Source organism: Saccoglossus kowalevskii, chromosome 22 (assembly GCF_978046115.1).
Source record: "Saccoglossus kowalevskii chromosome 22, keSacKowa6.1, whole genome shotgun sequence".
Taxonomy (NCBI): Eukaryota; Metazoa; Hemichordata; class Enteropneusta; family Harrimaniidae; genus Saccoglossus; species Saccoglossus kowalevskii.
In genome coordinates, this window is record NC_140662.1 from 10,964,670 (window position 1) to 10,989,509 (window position 24,840).

The 24,840-nt window shown below is 36.3% G+C and overlaps 3 protein-coding genes and 1 pseudogene across 3 annotated transcripts; all 4 read left to right on the top strand.

The window, feature by feature from the left end:
* Nucleotides 1–6,588: 6,588 nt before the first annotated feature.
* LOC146728992 (uncharacterized) lies at nt 6,589–9,252 on the top strand. The gene is made up of 2 exons (XM_085495737.1): nt 6,589–6,703; nt 6,998–9,252. The coding sequence occupies exons 1-2, from the start codon at nt 6,589–6,591 to the stop codon at nt 9,250–9,252; spliced, it is 2,370 nt and encodes a 789-aa protein (XP_085351863.1).
* Nucleotides 9,253–9,383: 131 nt separating this feature from the next.
* On the top strand, nt 9,384–10,781 carry LOC146728993 (uncharacterized). Its single transcript, XM_085495738.1, has one exon. It carries the CDS (start codon nt 9,384–9,386, stop codon nt 10,779–10,781), a length of 1,398 nt encoding a protein of 465 aa, XP_085351864.1.
* Nucleotides 10,782–11,115: 334 nt separating this feature from the next.
* Nucleotides 11,116–11,922, top strand: LOC146728994 (uncharacterized). Its single transcript, XM_085495739.1, has one exon. The coding sequence runs from the start codon at nt 11,116–11,118 to the stop codon at nt 11,920–11,922; it is 807 nt and encodes a 268-aa protein (XP_085351865.1).
* Nucleotides 11,923–17,164: 5,242 nt separating this feature from the next.
* Nucleotides 17,165–21,910, top strand: LOC146728995 (exonuclease 1-like; annotated as a pseudogene).
* The last annotated feature ends 2,930 nt before the right edge of the window (nt 21,911–24,840 follow it).

Genomic DNA, 24,840 nt, shown 5'->3' on the forward strand with positions numbered 1-24,840 from the left:
GCATAGTTTTAATGAATGTAATATCTCATGTCATCTGTAAGTCTGATAAAACTACTCTGTTTATCACATAGCTAACCTATGCGTTCATTATCCGTTGCATAGTTTCATTACTACAGATATCATAGAGCAGCTTACCAGATATATGTTTATTTTCCATTTACATAAGCAGATGATTCACTATTTTTTTCAAGGAAAAATATAGCTGCAACATAAGATATATTATTGTATCCATGTCAGCCACTGTTAATCCTTTGATATGTTTATCCCAGCATGGCGCTGAATAAGGTACACTTGTTTTGTTGATACAGTAGCATTACTTGGTAGGTTTAACGGCTACATGTGTGCTTATATTTAAATCACTTTCCATTTTTTGAAATTGGGTTTCTAGTGCTGATTTCTGACCACGGCATAGACAAAATGCAGGTTATGACACGCATTTTTTTAACTGTGGTTTAATTATTAACTAGTTACGATGTACCTCGATAATAGCAACCTCAGACGATGCGCTCAAAGATGTGGTGAATGCTTTTGCATCGCCGACAATGAGGCATATTGTGTGTAGAGACGATGAAGATGCGATCTGTATGCAGACGATACGATTGACCTTAAATAACTGTCGCGACATTATACGCTACAATTCCAGGTGTGTGAACGAACCCCGCTAGATTCACACAACACAGAAGCCGATTTCACGGAGCACTTTACGAGATGAGAACCGTGAGAATTACCAACGAATAATAGAGAATTAGATAGTGATTCCCATCGTAGGACAACCGAACTCGCTCTGAATTTCGCAACAAACCTATGATACATGAGATAAAATAAAAAACCTACCTCATTATAGGTTTGTTGTAAATTTTAGTTTGATTCTTGTTTCTCTCTTCGGCGTTACCTCTGTAGTGATGATTTCGGAGTCGCCCTGTCTGCTTTTATAGCCTCCGATGAATGAATCGTAACCTGTCACGTTACGTCGAGTTTAAACGACGCTGTGATTGGACACTTGTGATTTGAAATGTCGTAACAGTGCTTGCAGCTTAATCTGCGTGGTAGTTAAAGTACAAACCGAGTATTAGATAAATACCATCGTTTGCGTGGTACGAGTTGATGTAATTTATTATTAATATACTACTAATTATGTAGAAATGGAACTCAGCCACCAACCCCCGTGTGGTGTTTTTAGATAATCGCCATGAACACGAAGTACGCCCATTACGGGGAAAGGTGAAGCGGATGTTCAGAAAGAAAGAAAACTAATTCTTTACAGATTAACATGATATGTAACACGGTTATTTGAAAAAAAAGTGGTTTGCGAAAATTTAACGTATATTTACCAAACTTTCAAATTTCAAATGTTTTTCGAATTTGTTTATAATATAGACTATGTATGATTTCCATTCAGATGTTGGAAACTGGAGACTCAATGCCCATTCACCGTTAACCAACGTGTTTTGCGGTTTCACTCCTATACACAAAACAGAGTAACATTCACGAGCGTGGGCAGCAGGTACAACCGAGGACATAATAGTTTGTGTCTTGGATGTGAGGATTTAGTACGTGAGCAAGAATGAAATTTGAGTGTCGTGTTTAGCCGGCCCGATGAAAATTTACATTTATTCCACAATAGGGGTATGGTTTGCCAATGTGCTGCCAGCCCTATGGGCCTATTATTCTTTTTAGCAAGAATGCACATGGTGTTAGGTTTTAATATAGAGTTACTCCTCCCCGGGATTTAACACCGTACTAACGTTTGTAGTCCTGCGTATATGGCGGTTTTAAGAGGTTTTGACAGTGTCGACAAACGTCTCCATAAAAATGAACATTTTCACATTCATGGACATGTACACAGAGCTAAACGATGTTGTGATACTATGATTACATTTATCGACAACCAATCGGAAATAAGGGGTCAACCATTTGAAATCATGGGGTGGCTGGTAGTGTGTCTGGTGCATTTTTTTCTTCTCGTTGTCTTATCAGTACATTTTTTCATTTTCTTCACTTTTGCTAAAAATTGTTTCTGCAACATCTTGCATGCATTTTCTTTTCGATACTTAGCTTGCAATTTTGTTTTCAACAAATCTTTCAGCAACCAGCACTGGCAATTTAATGATAATTTATTTTAAAAACGATGAATTTGACAATTTACTACAATTTGGCGTCAGATCCGTAGATTTTTTATTCATTCTTGTTAGTGAATTGGATTGTCGTAAATTGGTTGGCCTAGTCTAGTCTGTTCTAGATCACATGACGCAAGTGTGTAGCAGCATTGTTCAAACGCATCCCCATCACCCAGTATATACATCACTACAATGTTCCAGTTCAATGTCTAATTGCAAGCGTTCTTCCGTGGATTCCCTTATCAATGATGGCGGCCCGTCTAATCGCAAGCGTTCTTACGTGGATCCCCTTATCAATGATGGCGGCCCATGTACCTACTGATACTTCCTGATATTTTTTGGAATATATACAACCATTTCAGATCGCGAAACATGCTATCTAACTAGCGGAAACAGCTCAGCCATGTTAGAATGTATTGTGGGATTTTAAAAAGTCAAGTTGTCCCATAATAACGTCACTTGGCAATAAATACGTTATATATTAAATGACGTACGTGTACCTAGACACCAACCTTAGCCCCTATATCTGACAAACTGTCGACGCACCCATAATTAATATAATGCACAGATACAGCGATAACACAAGTCAAAAAAGCTTACGAAAGGCGAAGGCTACACAGTTACACATATAAACCGACGACAAAACACAAATAATACACGAGTTTTGGAGTTTTACAGTGGATGACGCCTTGAACAGTACGTATGCAGCGGGTTAACCGAGAAAGCGCTACCACCGTGTTAGATCAAGGCAACGAATATTGTACGGTGCCTCTAGAGCGGTGAAAGCGTTCTTTCAACAGACATGTACATATACTATTCTCCCAATTTGTTGTCTACGTTTTATATACGACACGGTCCATATAACAACGACTTGCCATACTAATAAAGGGTGGTGGTCGTCGCACTGAGCATGTGAGACATTTTCGTTGATAAACATTGATTTTCCCCCAATCCAATATGCTAATGAAAATCACAAGTATGAGGTTGAACCTGGGCGCGACATGCACTAATTACCGCCGGTGACTCCTTCGATACCTGGTAACGTCTCAGTTTGTAATCTTTGACCTGTGCAACAGTCAATGTCGCCATCTTGTTTATGCTTTATCTCGCGCATACGTGGCGCGACGACTATCGCACTTTAACCTACTCGTATATTGACACGCCCTTAATTCGGACCATACGTCTGTGTGTTTAGGAAAATTAAAGCAAATAAAATTCCGCGAGGCTGTTAAAGTTGGGCATAAAGCGCCAGTTGCAATGCGCTGCAAAAATTCAAAGCCAATGGCATGCCGTCATGGTTACTAAAACAGATTATAATCATGCACTTGACTCGCGCATGTTTCAGTGATCATGCGTAAATATTCAAATTATAATATCCTCGTACTCTCATTTTTATAAGTACGTTTTGATACAGAGTTTGTTCATCTCTGCTGAGAGTACTCGCATAACGTACTATATTTCACAAAGAAACAACTTTTATTGTGCTTGTGTTTATTTCATTTTTCAGAGATGCTGCTTGTATAATTTCTGCATACACTGCATGACATATGGTCGTTACTCGTTAAATTTATAATTTGAACAGTCTCAAATATTAACCAACAGATTAAATATTAACTTAACTCATAATATCCTTAGTACGATTTATCTATGATTATCTACGTGTGTTAATAATTTACGTTTATGTAACAGTACTATCAATATTGCACATTCTATATATTATTTATTATTAAACATCTGTCACCGTAATGCATTATAGCGTGCCATAATTTTGCGGTATTTTACAAGGCATTTTCATCTGACTATAATAAGAAATGCGAATTCCAAATAAGGAATGATTAATACGCGCGAAAGCGTCCTTTAACAATAAAAACAAACATGGCTGCCACCAGTGTTTGTGATTATTGGTCTAAAAACAACATTTGGGAGCAAATATCATGTACAATAAGTTAGTCTGAACACTTTTTATCCGATTTTGTGTTAACTTATGTCATTTAAAACATGTCTCCAAAAAGATAAAAAATGGGAGCAGTAACAGTTTGTGTTAGGGGAGGATCATTTGATATCTTGGGGGGCAGGAAGATTGAAATGAAGCCTACTTTCTGATAAGACATCAATTAATTATGTAAATACAATTACATACATATTATTTATGTGCTAAAAGTAAAGATAATAAAGGATGAACATGTACCTCCTATCAGCAAACTGCAACAAAAATGGTATATCATCATGTTGCATCTTCTTATTTCTTGTAAAGTAATCTACTTCTAGTGGCAAAAAAAAAACTACACTGCTCTCTTTGTTGAAATGTTCGTTTACCTTTATAGTACCATAATTCTCTATAAAGATATTTAATAAATAAATAAATAAATAAATAAATAAATAAATAAATAAATAAATAAATAAATAAATAAATAAATAAATAAATAAATAAATAAATAAATAAATAAATAAATAAAGTACATTAAATTGTATTTATTTCTAGACTGAATTACATACAAATTGCTTAATATTTTGAGCGTGTAATATAACAACTATCTACTAACACATGATTAGTTTCATCCATGTCAGTCTGCATCATTTCTTCATTGTCAGTTCTTCTCCAAATTGCGATGACAAATAGATTGTGAGTGATTAAGCCACTCTCTCAGCATCGCCTCAATATAATTTTCATTTTCACCAACATTAAGTGGCTCACAGTGAATGAAAATAACAGGAAAGCACATTAGTTTGTATGCAAACATTTCAGAAACAATACTATTGTACTCTAGATTTGCACAAATTTAATAATAATATATTGGAAAAATCAAAGCAACAATTCCCAATTATAATCCAACCAATCAATGTCAAAAGGCAATATTTACAAATCCGAGAACACACAGGGGACACACAAACAAAACAAACAACACACTGTCAAATCGATGAGAGAGATACATGGACCTCAAGGCACAAGCCAAGAGGTGATGTCAGGTGTTTCGAAAAGAGTAAGCACATCCTGCTCCACATGTGGCACCCGCCATATATCTCTCTGAGTCACAATCGTAAATTTTAGGTCATCCTCGTGCAAGACAATTGACATCCAGCGCTTCTATTACCATCTGTTTCATAGAAACATGATACTTGTCCATCAGCTGATAATACTTACCATAGATCAGCCTTTCTCTTATAATTCCTTGACTTAATAGTTTAAAACAGAGAAGACGATGTCGTTGTAAAAAATCAGAATACATACTACATGCTCTGCCATAACGGATAAGCTGAGATATGTGTGCTGTACACTAGTTTCTCGATTTCGTTATAGCGCCCTCAGTTCTTTTGTTTTAGCTAGGGTCAGAGGTCATACTACTTAGGAAAGTTTCAGACGACAAGCAGATTTCAACACATTTTGTCAACCTGTCGAAACGCATTGTAGACTCAGCGATGTAAGTTTATTTTTAATCTCGATGTTTATTTGATGTTTCAACCTTCCCCAGGACTAGTTATTTTCGAATTTATATCGAATTTACTGTCGTTTTCAATTTATTTCAATTGTTTACATTTACGCTGTACAATATATGCAGGTCGCCATGATTTATTGACAGTGTACCTTTTACACTTTTGTTTTGTAGTTTTACCGCTTGTTGATTAAACCATACCTATTCTAACGCACTTGAGGGTGGTTATTTCGAGAAGTGGTTGACACAGTACGGGTATAGATGCAGCATAGACCCCGGAACAGTGAAAATCATCTGAAAATATCCAGATACAGGTTGGTAGCTAGGAAATTAGAATCTCAAACAACAACCTCCACTTGAATGTGAATACTATTCAACCAACATGGCACATTATGAAGTAGACCATGAGTTACCTAAAAGCACTGAATATTATGATCTTGAATCCAATGTGACAGAAAACGATGATAAGGGTGTTGACACACGAAAAGAGCGTCCTCAAAGGCAGAGAACCATGACTGCTAAAGCCCTCATCAATGCAATAACTGGTGCAGAGAAACAGATGACAACAATCTGGTCAAAGATAAAAACGACATTGTCCAGTGCACAATTAACATTAGTCCCAGTTGACAAAAGTGAAATCAGAAAACTCACTGAACAATATGATACTGCGTTCAGAGAAGTGATGAGACTGTACTCTCTTGACAAATCAGATGAGACAAAAGATGATGCATCATACATGGAGTCAAAATTCCTCAGAAACAAACAGATCATTGATTCAGAGCTGGAAGAAAATATAATCAGACAGAGTGCTTGGACTCCAACTATCAAACCTGAACCCAAAGGCTCACTGTCGGTCTCTGGTTCTTATACATCCAGAACATCATCGAAACTTAGCACTGCTAGAGCACATGCCCTTGCTGAAGCCGCTGCAGCAGCAGAGGAAGTTGAATTTGAAAAAAACCATAGCAAAACAGGAAGCAGCGCAGGCTGTACAAGAAGCTGACTTTAAAGCTAACATAAAAATACTGGAAGCTATAAAAATGGCAATTGCAAAGGCAACTGCACACGCCTTGGAGAAAGCAATGGAGGACGAAACTGCACAACAGTTATTCACCTCACCTTTACAGTCCTCAAATGATCATGTCTTACATTTTAGTATCCAAAATATTAATTCAGATGCACCACTGATTCCACCAGACAAGGTACATTGGAGACGCCGACGACACAACCAAGTTTCCCACAACAAGTTCCGTTCACATCAGACAGTCCTAATAATTATGTACCACTGACCAGTGAATACGTTAGAATCTTGGCTCGTCAGCGTCTGCCAGTGCAGGAGCCTGAGGTTTATGGAGGAGATCCCATCATGTTCTTGCCCTGGAAAAGAGCATTCGAATCAATGGTACAAACTGCATGCATTCCAACATCTGAGAAACTGACATTTCTTAGCCGATACACCCAAGACCTTGGTTGATAGGTACCGCCACAGATATGTAAGCAACGTTGAAACTGCATATCAAGAAACCTGGAAAGAATTACAAGAGAGATTTGGTAACCCAGCTGTGATTACAGGTGTTATCATCAGAAAACTGAACTCTTTCCCTAAATTAAGAGGGGAGGACAACAAACGTCTACTAGAATTTTCTGATCTGTGTGCTGATACAGTAGCACACATGGGAGAACTCACCCACCTTAGTACACTGAATGCTCCACATGGATTAAATCCTATCATAGAGAAACTGCCAGCATTCATACTCAACAAATGGAGAGAGCAAGTATCATCACACAAACAAAGACATGGCATATTTCCATCTTTTAGCTTCTTTGCAGAGTTCATCAAGGCTGTCACTAGAACACAAAATGATCCAGATGTTCCTAAATCCTACGTTACTATCACCACATCAGACAAGGTGAGGTCCAGTCAACGGTCAAGAACTGTAGCACATGTCAATGTCACAACAACTTCTAGTGACACAAAACAGTGTGCATACCATGATACCTCAGGTCACCATATAACTGAATGCAAAGCTTTCATCAAGCTACCAATAACAGAAAGAATGGAACTTTGTAGAAAGAAAGGTTTGTGTTTCAAATGTACACAAAAGCATCTAGCAAGGGACTGCAACACTCAGGTGAAATGTACAACATGTCAAAGCACTAAACACATAACTTGCCTCCACCATACATATGGAGAGTCCAAGAAACAACAGCCAACACAGTTGGTGGAAAATTATGAAACACAGGAGGCAACAATTAAGTGTACAAAACTTGGTAAATGCCCAGCAGGACGCTCCTGTGGGAAAATAGTTCTCGTTAAGGTATACAAACAAGGTGAACCAGCAAACGCCATAGCAACATATGCTGTCCTCGATGACCAATTTAATGCCTGTATGGGGACCACCAAACTTTTTGATGCACTGAAAATACAGGGTCCTGAACACGAGTATGAACTCTCAACATGTAGTAGCAAAGGAGAACTCAGAACAGGAAGGCGTGGTAACCACATCATTATTGAGTCTATAGATGGCAAGAAAGCATTCCCTTTGCCGGTTCTGCTTGAAAATGATGACATACCCAATGACAAGAATGAGATACCCATTCCAGAAATATGTAAATCATTCAGACACTTAGAACCCATAGCAGATAAACTCCCAACAGTATGGGAAGACATTGACATACACCTTCTGATAGGTAGAAACTGTCCAGAACCCTTGAAAGTTAGAGAAACCAGAAATGGACCAGTCAATTCACCCTGGGCTCAACGCACTGACCTTGGGTGGACTGTTTCAGGTGAACTCTGTCTAGAAACAGTAAGAGGTGTATTTAGAGCTTCTATACACCGCACTACCATGACCACATGCTACAATGATATATGCAAAACTCAACCGATGACAGAACCTCTCGGGTGTAATAACCACATACACATCAGAGACCCAGCAGTACCGCAACCCATCAAAGTATGTACAAACATATTTGAAGAAACGCCGGAGGATGAGACAAAGGCATTCTCCTTAGAAGACAAACAGTTCCTGAGCATCATGAAGCAGAACACTCATGTGAATCAAAATGGCAACTTAGAATTCCCTCTTCCCTTCAGACAATACCCACCAGATTTACTGAAAAATAACCGTCAGTCAGCACGCAATCAATTTGACAATTTGTTAAATCAGTTCGGTCGCAAGCCAGAGATGAGGAAACAATACTTAGAATTCATCGGGAAAACTACCAATCGTCATCATGCTAGTCCAGTACCGACAGCTGAGCTTGACTCCAACAACGTATGGTATCTACCACACTTTGCGGTATATCACCCAAAAAAAACACAGATACGAGTTGTATTTGACTCTAGCGCAAAACATAATGGAGTATCTCTCAATGATGCACTATTGCAGGGACCTGACCAAATGAACAGTCTCCTCTGGGTCCTGATGAGATTTCGACGTGAGCCCGTAGTCGTAATGGGAGACATAGAACAAATCTTTCACAGCTTCCATGTTAATAGAGAACATAGAGACTATCTACGTTTCTTCTGGTTCGAAGACAATGACACAGAGAAACCAGTAATCGAGTATCGCATGAATATACATTTATTTGGCAATGTGTCCTCACCCGCCATTGCCACATTCGGTTTGAGAATGATTGCAGAGGAAAACCAAGCGAGGAAAACCAAGCTACATCTGGAGCAGATGTTAAAGAATTCATAGATTATGACTTCTACGTCGATGCTGGACTGACCTCTCAACCAGATACCGCAACTGCAGTTAGCCTAATTGAGAGAACTAGAGATATGCTAGCGACCAATAATATCAACTTCCATAAAATAGTCTCAAACAAAATGGAAGTCATGACAGCTCTTCCAAGCGACATACATGCTAAAGATCTCCAGTGTCTCGATTTCAGCCAAGATATGTTACCTACACAAAGATCACTAGGCATACAGTGGTCATTGCAAGCAGACACCTTCACATTCAAAGTCAGCGTACAAGAAAAACCTTTCTCACGGTGGGGAGTACTAGCAACAGTGAATTCAATATATGATCCAATGGGAATATTGTCTCCGGTGACGATAGAGGGAAAGCACATTTTACGCAGATTGCTCGCAGACAGAGAACACAAGTCAAAACGTGCTGGATGGGATGACCCACTTTCCGAAGAGTATCATCACTATTGGACTCGTTGGTGCAACAGTCTCTCACACGTCAAGAACATTCACATGCAACATTGTTACTGTCCAACTGCCTTTGGACAGACCAAGAAAAGAGAGTGTCATATCTTTTCCGATGCTAGTGATAAAGCAATAGGCGCAGTCGCATACTTACGACTGATTAATCACAATGATGAAGTGAGCATATCATTCCTTCTTGGCAAAGCAAAGGTAAACCCAACACATGCCGTGTCAGTACCTCGTCTAGAACTTTGTGCTGCAGTATTAGCCACTCAACTAGCACAGAAGATAACATCAGAGATTAGACACACTATCGATAGTGTCACCTTTCATATAGACAGTACAATTGTCCTTGGTTATCTAAATAACCAGTCTAGGTGCTTCCATGTGTATGTAGCAAACCGCGTACAGAGAATACAGAACTTTTCGTCACCAGGTCAATGGCATCATGTGCCTACAGATCAGAATCCTGCAGATATTGCAACTCGATCAGTTTATGCAAGTAAACTCAACTCTACAATCTGGCTACGAGGACCGCACTTCCTTTGGCAAGCAGATTACAGAATTCAGCCTTTGAGCAGTAGTGAAAGTAAAGTTAGTGAGAATGACCCTGAAGTGCGTAAACATACACGTATATTAGCTACAAACATAAAACAGCACAAAGATGAAACACCACACAAAACCAACCACCTTGGATCAGAGAGATTCCAACGATTCTCAAATTGGGCTGCTTTCAAAGGTGCAGTGGCACAGATTATAACTAGAATACTACATTGTAAGAACAAAGACATTATACGACTCAAGATAGATACATTAGCATGTGCAGAAATAACTATACTGCATGCTGTCCAGCAAGAAACCTTTTCAGAGGAATTGAAGATACTGTCAACCAGACAGTCAGACAATGGTAATGGTAAACTGCCAAGAAAAAGTCCCCTTTACCGGTTAGACCATTCTTGGATGAGAAATGACTCATACGTGTTGGTGGAAGACTACGTCATGCAGACATTCAACTTTCTGGCCGCCATCCGATTGTACTTCCAAAGAAGAACCATATTTCTAAGCTGATCATCGAACATATACACAAAGAGGTACAGCATCAAGGCCGTCTCCTCACACTCTCAGCAAGAACCAAGGGCTACTGGATACTTGGCTTGCACAACACAATCAGTGCAAAACCTGCAAAAGACTAAGAGCAAAACCGATAACCCAGATAATGGCTGATCTCCCAGCAGACAGAGTGGAGAACACTCCACCATTCACAAATGTTGGTATGGATGTTTTTGGACCATGGAGTGTAGCAACCAGAAAGACTCGAAATGTCACAGCAGCAGCCAAACGATGGGCTGTAATTTTTGTGTGTCTTTACACTACCGCTATACACATTGAAGTCATCGACTCTATGGACACATCAGCATTTATCAATTCCCTTCGTCGGTTCATAGCTATACGCGGTCCAGTCAAGAAACTCAGATGTGACCAAGGCACTAATTTTATTGGCGCTAGGAATGAACTCAAAACCACCGTCAATGAGTTCGACCAGAATCGCATAGAGAAGTTCTTAACAAATAATACCTGTGAGTGGACCTTCAACCCACCACAAGCTTCGCATTTCGGAGGCATATATGAAAGACAAATCGGCACAGTCAGGCGAGTTTTGGAAGCCATGTATGTCCAAATCGGCAAGCCACAATTCACACATGATCTATTGACAACATTGATGGCTGAGGTCTGTGCAATAGTCAATTCTAGACCTATAACTTCAATACCAGCTGATGGTAACGACCCACAAGCACTTAATCCTAATATGCTTCTAACCATGAAGACCCAATCAGTGCCCCCACCACCTGGAGTATTCACTCAGCATGACCTATACAGCAGAAAACGCTGGCGTCGTGTGCAATATTTAGCTGACCTGTTCTGGATTCGCTGGAGGAACGAATACCTGCAAAGCCGCCAGCCCAGATGCAAGTGGAACAAAATCACTGTGAATATCGAAGAAGGAGATGTTGTTCTGCTGCGAGACAAAGAACAACACCGCAACAACTGGCCACTCGCTCGCGTGGTGAAAGTATATCATAGTAAAGACGACAAGGTCAGGAAAACCGATGTAATGGTTTGCAGAGACAATGCCCGGCACATCTACCAGAGACCCATCACTGAACTCGTTCTGATTGAAAGTGTTAAAGTGGACAATAGTGATAAGTAGATATTGTAGATTAGTTAGAGTTATAATAGCATAGTATAGTAAAAACTTAGCATTGTTTTTGGGCGGGGAGTGTGCTGTACACTAGTTTCTCGATTTCGTTATAGCACTCTCAGTTCTTTCGTTTTAGCTAGGGTCAGAGGTCATACTACTTAGGAAAGTTTCAGACGACAAGCAGATTTCAACACATTTTGTCAACCTGTCGAAACGCATTGTAGACTCAGCGATGTAAGTTTATTTTTATTCTCGATGTTTATTTGATGTTTCAACCATCCCCAGGACTAGTTATTTTCGAATTTATATCGAATTTACTGTCGTTTTCAATGTATTTCAATTGTTTATATTTACGCTGTACAATATATGCAGGTCGCCATGTTTTATTGACAGTGTACGTTTTACACTTTCGTTTTGTAGTTTCACCGCTTGTTGATTAAACCATACCTATTCTAACGCACTTGAGGGTGGTTATTTTGAGAAGTGGTTGACACAGTACTGGTATAGATGCAGCATAGACTCCGGAACAATATGTAAATGCCATAAGCGGGGAAAACAGGTATATTGCTCTTAAGGTTTGAAAACTTGATGATAGTGAAATTGAAATCATCTCTTTTGTCATAAAGTCTGGTAGAAAGATGACCATTGTTGTCAAATTCGAGGTAAATGTCAAGGTATGAGGCCGATAAAGCTGATAATGTAGTTTTCTGGCAAGACTTGCTGCAATATTTTGATGAACAGTGGCTTTTTAGTATTGTTTATGGCTGTATGAACAAATGTTGCATACTTGTTTCTATTCATATCAATGATCTTGCAGTGTGGGTCAGTCACTGTTGTCATATTAACCCATTCTAGTTTGCCTTCAACAAATTGACCATTATTGAAAAGTTGAACTAGTGTGGTCAGTGTTGCTATAACTTGTGAGTCAACTCCTGACAATTTTTCAGCAGAATATAGAAAAATGTTAACCAATTGTCAATTGGGCATGTATTTAGATGGTCAACTTGACACAATTCTGTAAAAACAGTTCCTTCCCAAGAAGGAACATGAACAAGTGGAACTATACTCTGTTTTGCTGTTTTTTTTACATTCTGAGATTTTCGTTTTACTGTGGTTGGTTTTCTAAGAGTTTCATTGTTTTTTATTTACTTAGTAAAACCTTTTCTGTGTAGCTTTGTATTATTATAGGCACATACACATCCACCAACTACACCAACAGGAGTGTTTCTAAAATTCTCTCTAATGTACAGTCATGCTCATCACTTGATTTAAGCTGTTCTTCTTTCTCAAAAGCATGTGTAGTCTTTCTCACAAAAGTTCCTACAGTCTTATCATACAAATGTAGTCTATTTTTACTGCATTCTTTAGCGAGCTATCGTGTATCTGTCTACAAAGGTATTCACATTTTCATCAGATAACAGCTTAGTAACTGTCTGTTACCTATCTTTGAGAAATGTTTCAATCTTTCTTCTCCTATCATCTTTGGTCAATAAGCTCTGGACTCCCCAACTGTTGACAATACTTGTCAAGTTGAACTACAGGGCAGTACTTGTCTTTAGGCACTTCATTGGTGAGTTAGTCTGATGTAGTTGAATCCATCTGTTCGTTTGTAATCTGGTACAGGTTGTTTGATCCACAAAACATTGATTGGTGCCCAGTGAACTGCTTCATACTTGCTATGATATGAACATTTCTGTCATTTGTCTACACAAGCTATAGCAGAATGCTTGAATGCAGCCATTACTTAATATATAGTGAGAATGAAAGAATTCTTGGAGGAATGAATAGTATGCACTTCCTGTACACTCTTTTCTCTGTTGTTCTTTTGAGTATACAAATGTCTTCATATAGTAAAATTGTTTCCATTGTTCATAACTGGGAGTGTATGCAGTGAAATATGACACCATTGTAAAGGATATTTATTGTACCTTTTTCTAAGATTCTCAGCATAAGATTGTGCAGCCTTCTGTTTTCTGCTTTCTTTGTACTGTTCTAATTTATCTCTAGCCATGCAGAGGACAGTTGCCGAAGAAAATTCTGAGAATAATGGTACTTTTTAGATTGTTATTGACCATCACCAATAGCTTCATTTAGAACATGCATGTCTTTCTGAACAATGTGACTTCTGAAGTCTTCAGGAGCAAACCAATGTTTGCTTTGGTACTGCAAATTATTAATGAGAATGTTCTCTACCATCCTCATTTGAACAATCTTTTCTGACACACTTACACCTGGACCAGAATCCGACGACTGCATGTCAATTAGCTTATGACAGGGCAATCCAATTGACTCCACCTTTCCCCTTAGGCTGACGATTTCTTCCTGTGTCTCCTTATATGCCTTCATGACCATGGCACAATTGTCATGCTTCTCCAATATTGTATTAAAAGTATGGTGAAGAATTTTTAACTATGCAGTGTTTTCAGGGTGGAGATGGACGCAAACAATTTCCTCTATGTAGTTTACTTTGGATTGTTCGCATTACTTTACAGTTTCTTTAGATTTTATAAACCTGCCTGAGTTTATTTTCCCAAGAAAATTGTTGGCTATTATCTTCAAATCTTTATTGTGTAGTCTGTGATCATATTCCAGGTGACCTGTGTCTAATTTTCTATGTATCCTACTGTGGGCCTTCACGTGCTCTGCAATGACATCATATATGGCAGATTCATCTTTTTTGGCAATTCTATACTTTCCCCTGCCTTTCCTTTTTTGTTTCAACAAATTTCCACCTCTTGAACTTGGAATATGTTGAGTATTTAACATACATAAAAGAAGCTGTCTTAAGCTGGTGAATTCTATCATGTTTCATACTAATGTATTGTTTGAATTCATCAAATTCATTCTATGGCATAAGCTCTTTCTTAGCATCAAGTTTATCTTCGAATTCTTTATTTTCACTTCTGAAGATGCTATGACCTCTTGCAAGTCTGATTCTGCGTCAAGTTTAAACTGTTCTTTATTTCTATCGCATTCATCACACAAGGACAACACTTTTTCTTTGTTTTGTGGAATACATCTTTACTAACAACACCTGTTATGTCTTTCTGATGAGTGTTAGTGAAAATCAAACTCAAGTGTCAGAAAAACTGCTTTGTCTAAAGATGAGGACAGTAAAGAAGATAAAGTGTTGACATATTGACCAACTGCTTGTTCATCACACTTTGATCTTAGATCTGATTCAAGATTCAAATGACTGAATCATTATAGAAATACAGTTTTACTTGCACTAACTCGACCTTCTAATTCTTGATCAGATATTAAGACCAGGTTTCTTTGAATATGTTGACAGTACACAATTATGACAGGTAAATCATTTACAGCAAATAATTTGTCTCTAAAATCCTGCCTGGCAGAATAATGGTTTCTTACTTGTGATGGTGCAGATAACATTGAACGATACTCTTGAAAAACTTCATTTAGTTCCATACATTTTTTCTATTTCTAGTTCCATAAGACAATGTTGTCGAGCAACATATTTGTCATGGTTCTTTTGAAATGGATCATCTATGTTGTGCTGTAATGTCTTGTATCGCTCTTTTGGATTTTCTCTACAAAATTAAGGACGAACATAGAGCAGTCCAATAGAGTCACACCAGTGTCTTTGATTCCTAGCCTCATTAGACTGAAATATGATAGAAATACAAATGTTATTAAGGGCAAGACTCTCAAATGTATCTATAGCAACATGGCTACCCACCATACAAATATCATTTTACAATCATAATTTTTCCAGTGACCCAAGAGAAAAAGTGTCCTGGTACCACCCCAATCATTTCACAGCAGAAATACATTGTTTAGTAGCATACACATTTGGTTAAGGGTTAGGTGATCTATAGTGAGGATTGTAAAGTACCATTTCCTATTTAACTTCACTTCTGCATTGTTTCCTCTGGCTAATTTTCTTGTTTAGCAATTGTGGCTAACTGTTCATAAATATTGCTAGCCAGGAAATGTAAGATAACAAACTTAACTATAAAAAGAGCATAAACAATATATTTTTAAGTATTATCATTTTTAGTCTCAAACAATTATTAGCCAGTTTGCCTGGACAGCTGTGTAAACTTTTAGCCAACTGACCAGTTTATTAGCCATTCGTGTATCTGGCAAGTGATAAGGAAACACTGGTCTGCATATATTACGTGTAACAAACAAAATGTGATTTTATATTCAGTTCCTGTCATCCTTGGAGAGGGTTACATAATATCATCAATATATTTATTTTTTAGACAGCTGCAGAAATTGTATGCAGGCATGATTTTTATTCAGAATACCTCTGTCCAGTCTGCTAAGATTTTAATTGCTATTATTTATACCAGACTAATGAATAATATACAAACCATTACCTTTTGCAACTTGTCTTGACTGACAGTATCAGGCCCTGGATTCGGTTCTATTCCAGCAATTACCAGCATCATAGTCAACAACAAGAATGCCCAAAAACATCCCGAAAAACATGTGGAGGTAAACTTCCATGATACAGTGCTTGATTTTAGCATCTTTGAAGATCGGAAGAGTTTCCTACAGTGCATACCAAAAAAACACCCTACCCATGACCTCATTCTGCCCGGTGAACACAGGATGGCAGACGACAAAACACTCCAGAAATTTTTGGAAAATGCACATCTTTTTAAAACTTATGATAAAATACGAGAATCGGTTGGGCGTAATTATGTCTAAGATTTGCAGATTTGACTGGAGATGATTTGATAGAGTGGGGTTTGTGAAAAATAGAGATACGACGATTTAATCGGTATGTATTACATGACAAATAAAATTACATTAGTGATTGATTCGTGATCAATGTTTATTTTACTGTGAAATATTTTACTTTTACTGAAAATAGTTTTTGTGGGTGTTTTGTTGATGTAGGCCTAATTTTGACTGTGTTGTATAAAGGCAAAATGCATTTGAAAAAACATCATTTTCACTGCTTTGTTAGGGGTAAAGTGTTTTCAGTTAAAACTAAATCCAAGTGAAGATAAGTATTTCAAGGCATATCAACTCAAGTAGAATCATGTATATTTAAGAATCATGTATATTTAAGAATCATGTATATTTAAATTCATGACATTCAATGTAGGGATATTTCTATGCGAGACATATTTGGGAGAATAGATATCTCAATTTAAAATATAATAGAGTCATGAATATTAAAAACTATGCATACAACTATTTGAAATTAAAATCATTATTTTATTTTATTTTTGTAATTTCTTTTTGTTTTTAAAAACCATTTAGGTACTTGGAAATGAATAGAGCTTCAAGGTCATCTGCTTCCACAAATCATCAGATACAACATCACAGTGTAGCTATGAATATACCTTTACCAACATCATTTGGGTCACTTCACACCAGAAACCATGGACAAATAGTAGCTGTCTCAGAAGAACGATTGAAATATAAATATGAGTTTATCTATCATAAAACCCCCACAAAAGGAGAACACGTTCAAGCTAACACATTCTCATTGGGCATGTGTGCTTCTCATGCGGATAGAAAATATAGCATTGGAGAAAAAAAAATCAAGTTCTGGGCTCAGAGAGAGAAGAAGCTGCGAACAAACAACCTAGTTCAAGTAATCCTTGAGTTCAAGAAATGTCAACAAATAGTTGAAACGTCATCTGGGCATAAATATAACGAAGAAAAGAATGTGTTTTTTTTAAAATGAAAGACATTAAAAAGAGATATGCTGATTTATATGCTTCAAAACAAGGCGACATTTTGACAGATATAATGCTTTATGTGATGTAATTAACAAAGTTCATGAAACTGTGTCCAACGTTCAAAGGATATGTTTTGAAAAGTGAAGAAACAAGATCTGCGATCAAGTTGTGCCAAAGAAAGATATGACTTTTTCTTCAAAAAATGAACAAAAGGTTATTGTATGCTATACAAGCATGAGTGAAATACAAGAGAAAAAATGTTAATTTTAAACAAGTTCAAGGAATATATAAGATGCATGTAGGCAGAAATGAACAAACAAGAAAACAAAGAAAAAATCAAAGCAAATGTAAGAGGCGACACATTTCTACCAGAAATACTAATCCACATCAAAAAGCAAAACACGGTCGCCTACTTACTATAGATGTAGGACACCCAGATATCGCACACATGTTTCAAAACATAAAACCAAAGCAAAGTGGTTTAAAGACAGTGGGTGCAGTAATTGTAGAATATATAATAAGTGCATTGTTAGAGACAGTTTACACTAGTTTAGTTAATGAAATTGTTGAGCAAAATGATTAATAAAAAATAATTTAAACATTTTATTTTTTGTCTTGTCTTGTCTTGATTTTTGTTAAGGGTGTCTCAGAGTTTCATTTTTTACATGCATATAGTGTAGGATTTGTTTTCAAGCATTGTCATAGCATTTTGTCACAAAATCTTCCTGCCCCCACCCCAAGGATGAAAAATGGTCCTCCCCTAATTAACCATTTGAGCGTCAAAGTCAGTATTTGAAACGATTCACAGAATAAAACAAATTATATTTATCATAGATTGTTGTTTCTTCAAAATTTTGATCTACACCTGTAGCTAATGGAAAATTATGTCCATTTGGTTCAAAATGGTCAAACATATTATGGAAAATGTTTAACCAATAATTGTGTTGGAATAATAATGGTGCTCAAATTGTCAATGGCATTCAGATATATGCCAGGCGACGAAAATATACAACTTGTATCAGTTGGCCTTGGGTCGACTCAGAGTAAACTTCCGGTTTGAACAACTCTTAGTCTCGTTTTCGCGTACTTTTGCTGAACCGATTCAACCTCTTACTGTTAACATTGGTAGTTTTATGATTTATAAATCGGTAAGTATGTAACCTCGACTTGTTATCAATCTTTTTGCTATTTAACATATCTAACTTTTAATTTAAAGTTTAAATACACACAGTGTTTTTAAGATTAAGTAGAGTAAAATCGAGTATTGGACAGTGTTCAAAGTGTAAATTTCTGGTTCAAAAACTATATTGTAGACAAACAAACAAGAACATCGCAGTAAATAGTAATTTCAAAAAACGAAAAAAGGGCAAGATCGGGGTACTATAGTCGTTAGTGTAACCGTTTTATGCATGCAACATGAAATGTAGATTTTTTGTTCTTTGTTTTAGGATACGTAATGGGAATTAAGAACTGAGTGAAGCAAAACGACCCATTAGATTACAAGATTTTAGTGGCAAAACGTTGTCCCTTGATGCATCAATGGTTTTACACAAAGGTTGCTGTGGTTGTGCACGGAAACTTGCAGAGGGTATACCAACTGAGGGTACATAGAATCAATTACAGTAGTTGTTATTGTACAACTTTTCACCAAATTTTCACACTGCAGAGTTGAATTATTGTAGATGTTTTGTTTGCCACACACTACTGAAAAAAAAATCCCACCAATCTCATTTTGAAATTACTTTGATACAGAAAATAAACATTTTTATTACAAAATATGTCTATATTTTTTATGATTAATTTTAGGTCTGATTTTTTTATTTAATAGGTACATCAGATATTTTATGAAATGGGTGTTGAATCTGGTCAACATTGACATAAAACATCTATTTATACAACATAGTTCCCTGTAAAACGCGCTGAAAATGAGAAACGTAAACGGTAAATCTAAATTGCTGGACCAGTTGGACTTATACATACATGCATTTTCATTTGGGAACAGAATTTGTAGAGATCTGACATAATTTGTATTAACAAGGAATTTCATTAAGAAATGTATCGATATATTACTAATTATTCATATTTCAGAGAAAGCGCCAGTTGTCACTGCTGAAGGCTAAGGAGTTTTGGAAAAATGGAAGTTACATGGATACACAGAGATATTATTTTGCTGCTGCAAGTATTACTGAAGATATGATGCAAGCAGTTATATGGGTAGATAAATCAAAATTAATACAATATTCATATTCAATGTCCACTCCTTGTTAGAATCATATGTACACAATTATGCTATGTTTAAATCCAACTTATTTTGACCCTTGAAAATTGCTATCTTTCCTTGCATGTACTTCTATTGTAAGAGCATTGTCTCCCAAGATGTTCATATTTTAATGACTATTCACCCACACCATTACAGATTACCATCAAGTATGACTTAATTGTTGTTTACCCAACATAATTTAAAATGTCATGCCTCATAATAAATGTTACTAATTTTAATTCATTTACAGTCACTGCAAAACCATAATGTTGACTATATTGTCGCTCCATGCAAGGCAGATGCACAAATGGCGTTCCTTTGCATGTCTGGGAAGGTGGAAGGTGTGATCACAGAAGATTCTGATGTACTTCTGTATGGTGCATCAAAGGTCTTGCAAATCAAATACATATTTTTAACTGTTTTAATTCATAATACAATGGCAACCACTCCAGAAACACTTGCTACTTTATTTTTCAATTTATTTCTGTGTATATTCTACTAGCTAATTGAAAATATTTTTGTTTTGTTTTCTCAGGTTTTTACCAAAACTGACATAGATAACAACACTCCATTGGCTTCAATGTAGATAATTGGACATTTATCAAGTTTACATACGAATGTATATTTGCGATTATTTCGAATCAATTCCAAATATTGGGATCAAGAGGGCTATTGAATTTCTCCAAACAATAAAAGAGAAGGATATATTTCAGGTATTTTCACTTTATCAAATGAATACAAAATTTCCACCTCATTAACAATCTGCTTCTCCGATTTTGGAGGGACAAGTTCAGAAATGTTCATATTGTTGTGGAGCTGGATTCATTGAAATGTTGTCATTCTAAGCATAGTGCATTACATTATTATTATTCTTCTACACGCTATTCCATGAATGGGGATTTATTTGAACCGCCAAATTACAATACCAGAAAGATATGTGAGTGATTTCATAAAGTGTTTGGATATTTGCAGACACCATTTGATTTGGAACAACAGAAATTGGTCCCCCTGAATCCCTATGAAGTCTTTCAACAGGAAATGCCATATGCTGGAGAGTATCCTTTTCATGATGTTGTGTGAATGTCAAAAGAGTTTCATCATTTTTCAAGAACACAGTACATGCATCTCAGTGTTTCATCAATGTATAAATATTTTTCCTTTACACAATCTTGTATAGAATGCTGAATAAGGATCAGGCCCTTGGTCTTGCTATTGGGAATCTTTCCATTAAAGATTTGTTCATCATCAACAATTTTGTCCCACCAGCCATATTTAATCAGGTATGACAGTTAAATATACATGTACTTTAACAATGTGAAAATTTTGCCAAGTGATTAAAGCATACCAACGCTGGCCTAAGGAGTAGAGTTGCATATTGAAAGTACAAGCTAACGAACAAAAAATGTATCAACACAGTAAACCAGTTTGAAGCTGCATGTATTTGAAATGTTGATTCTAGACTTTTAAATCCACCTGTATTTTGGTGTTACACTGTATGCAGTATATCATATATTTTTGAAAAGAGGAAATAATAATTTAACAAAAATTTAGGCAATAAAACTTTAATTTAATGTACAAATGTATTTACAACTCCAAGGTACAGTTCTGGAGATTTATACATTCCCTTGGCAATTACAATTCCAAAATATTGTACAATTAATGGTTACCAGGATTCATCTCCACTTTTCAGTCACTGAATTTGGAAATCACTGTCACAGGATTGGAAGAAGCCTTGGTTTGGACTTTGCCATACTGTTTTGTTATTAAACTTGGTCTATGTGTTGTGAAGATATTCACTCTTCAGTCATCGCAATTTGCAGATTTGTCACATGGAGTAGTGACATTATCAGATGAAAGACTATGTGTAGTTAACTTACCAGCTTTGATAAGATGTATTATTAGTGATTGTTGTACTGTAAATCTAAACAATAGATTCCTTTTAATGCCGTGGAATTAGACAATTTCAGATGACATTTCAGTTTCAGATGATGATCTGCCTTTAGATTCCATGTCTATTTCTAGTTTAACTAGATCTTATTTTTGTATGAGTTTAAAGCATTTCTCACATTAATCGTCGTAATTCGTACGTAATTTCCAATTTTGATTCTTGAACACAAATTATCAATTACTAGTAGACTAGTATTATAAAAATGTTACATGTAATTAGGAGTGTGTAAAAACACTATTTTTTACTGTAAATGAAACCTTCATTTAATTTCTGTAACCTGGTATCCAGGTCCCCTGTTCTTCTATGCTAGTTTCTAACACTAAATTCGACAATGTAACTATACTATTTATGAATAACTCAAACAGTTGCCATGCAACACATTCACATTACATCGAATCAACAAATATTGTACAAGATAAAATCACCCAAAACGAAAACAAACCCAAAATTGTACCTGTTAAACAAATATTTTGAACAACGCCCACAAAGTGCACTATGTGTGGACAGGTTCAGCGCAGTAATATCATTATTAATCATCTTACTAATTATATCTGTACGTGTATGCAGTACGTTCGCAACGGGATAGAATATGTTGTGTCAAAGTTCATAATAACACTTTCTAAAGAAATAGAGACAGAGCTGGTTGCCAGTGAAGAATAGGAACGTAAAGAGATGGTCACAAAATATATCAAATAAATATAGACGGATATAAAATATATTTTGTAAACAATACGGAATGCACATACGTTGTCTCAACGTATACACAAGCGCATTCTGGAGTGAATACGTAAATAAATCATATGGACAATAACAATAGACACATATCCCGTCAAGTTAGCGTATGTAATTAAACACATTACACTAGTTCAACGACGTAAACTACACTAAGACGTGGTTATAGTATGAAGTGACCAGTCTCAATAGAAATTGGTGGCATATCACACACCCTGGTGATCAGTATAGTCTTGGGGATCGTTGGAAAACGGGTTCACATAATACAATATTATTTTTTTTATTTATATAAGTTCTTAAAAAATAGGACAGTGATTGGACTTTATCACTGCACAGCATAAATCCCACAATCTTACGTATAATTACGTTAAAAGAATGCAAATACATTACAGTGCTTCATAATGGTTTCCATTCACTGAAATGGCAATTTCCTGTCAGGTATACAAACAAGCTGATTAGCGCTAGCGTATGTGATATTAAAATTCATAAAACTATCACACGTGTTTTAATGAACTACAATAAACAAACACATTGTCATCTCCACAGAGTGAAACTTGACACCTGAGGTCGCTGTTGCAATGTTTCCTTGATCAGTACTGTACGGGCGGAAAATGTAGCTTTTAAGTTTGTCAATTCGTATATCCGAAAACAAATTTTGTTTTAGCATACATGATATTACTGTAGCAACCGCTTCAGTTGACGAATAACGATAGTGTTCACAATACGTTTAATCAAATATTATATCGTGCGAACAAGATGTATATAATTGGTCGAAAACAGGTTAGTGCAATATCCGCAGGCAAACAATTATTAAACTAGCACTTAAAGGGTCGATCGCTGCAATTGATACACACGTCTATTACCACAATTTTCTGACTGCAGTTTTTTAACCAGTGACTAGGGGACAACGAGTTAAAAATTGATCTGTAATGCAGATATTCTCTACACATTACTAACCATGCTACTATAACAACTTATATATTGTCTGAAAGCTTCGTATATGCACAGTCGTATTCGCCTATTAATCCAACCTTTCAAATAGTTGCGAGAAACGAGAATAATCGCTTCCCTGAAGAGTTACCATTGTGTTCTTTCTTTTCTTGACCACGAACGATCAGGAATGACAGAAAATATAAGTATCATAATTTCAGTGTGATATTACAATACACAGTGTTCACATTCTGCGCAGTAATTGGGCATTACACGTCACACGGGAATACATAATTGTTTGTTTCTCCCGTGCAAGTGAATTATTTCTCTAGCAATATAAAACATTTCAACCACTGACTTGCGACGACGTGTCGCAAATACATATGTGGCGTTTTACGAAGCAGATAACGAGTTTCCACGATTTGCATTTGTTGTCTGTATTGGTGGAGATCCACAACGGACTGATAAAGTGATCGCTGGTGTTATTACTGTCCTACAGAAATTAGGAAAACTATCAAAGCTATGTTTATTCTGTCATGGATTCTACGCCGGTTTACAGCGAACCAATGGTCAGTTGTACTCTAGGTAGTCAACTAGAACCATACGACACGGGCTACAAAGCCGTAAATGAAGTATTCCCCACAATGTCATCCAAGTTAAAGAGCATAGGAAAAAGTAAAATACGTCACATAATTTCTTGAATGAATATGTTTTCATAAATAATTGAAATCAGAACTATTATAATATATCATAATGTTGCATGCGTTTTCATCAATGTCACCTTAATCTGGATTCTTGTTTGATTCAATTAAATTTATTTTAATTCGAGATGTATAATTTCTAACTACCTCCACAAATGAAAACGACAAAAAATACAAAAGAATGTTGATGAATAGTGTTCAAATACTGGACTTGATGTAACATGACATATATGTAGTCGCGAGTCATTATACGTACTCCCGGCAATCAATTAACATTTGATACTGATTATCGATGTCCAAAATAAATACATTTTTATAAAAATACTTTCATTCTGATATTAGTTGAATCGCACATCAATTCTGATCTCTCCAATTACAATTCTACGAATAAATATATAATTCCTATGTTACGGATTTGCTGAAGTGTGCCGTGTCCGTGATGTTTGAAATAAATATAAAAATATTGAAGCCCAACTAGACTTTGATTTTCAATGAAAAGAAAACTAGTGTCCTATCTCCGGTATCTTCATGCTGTTCAAATATACTACGCATTATAACTACGTTTTCAATTAAAATACAATATTATTTAAAGATGCTAATAAATTTATTACAGCCAACAAAGTTCAAACGAAATACAGTAAAATTAACATGTCATTATTTCAAAGGCAAAGGGGAAACACAAATACATTA

Bases quoted from the DNA above. Each gene is read 5' to 3' on its own strand.
- LOC146728992 (XM_085495737.1), top strand. From the start codon at position 6,589: ATGGCAATTGCAAAGGCAACTGCACACGCCTTGGAGAAAGCAATGGAG. The intron at 6,704-6,997 runs GTATCCAAAATA...GACATTTCTTAG, and splicing joins TGATCATGTCTTACATTTTA to CCGATACACCCAAGACCTTG.
- LOC146728993 (XM_085495738.1), top strand. From the start codon at position 9,384: ATGGAAGTCATGACAGCTCTTCCAAGCGACATACATGCTAAAGATCTC.
- LOC146728994 (XM_085495739.1), top strand. From the start codon at position 11,116: ATGGACACATCAGCATTTATCAATTCCCTTCGTCGGTTCATAGCTATA.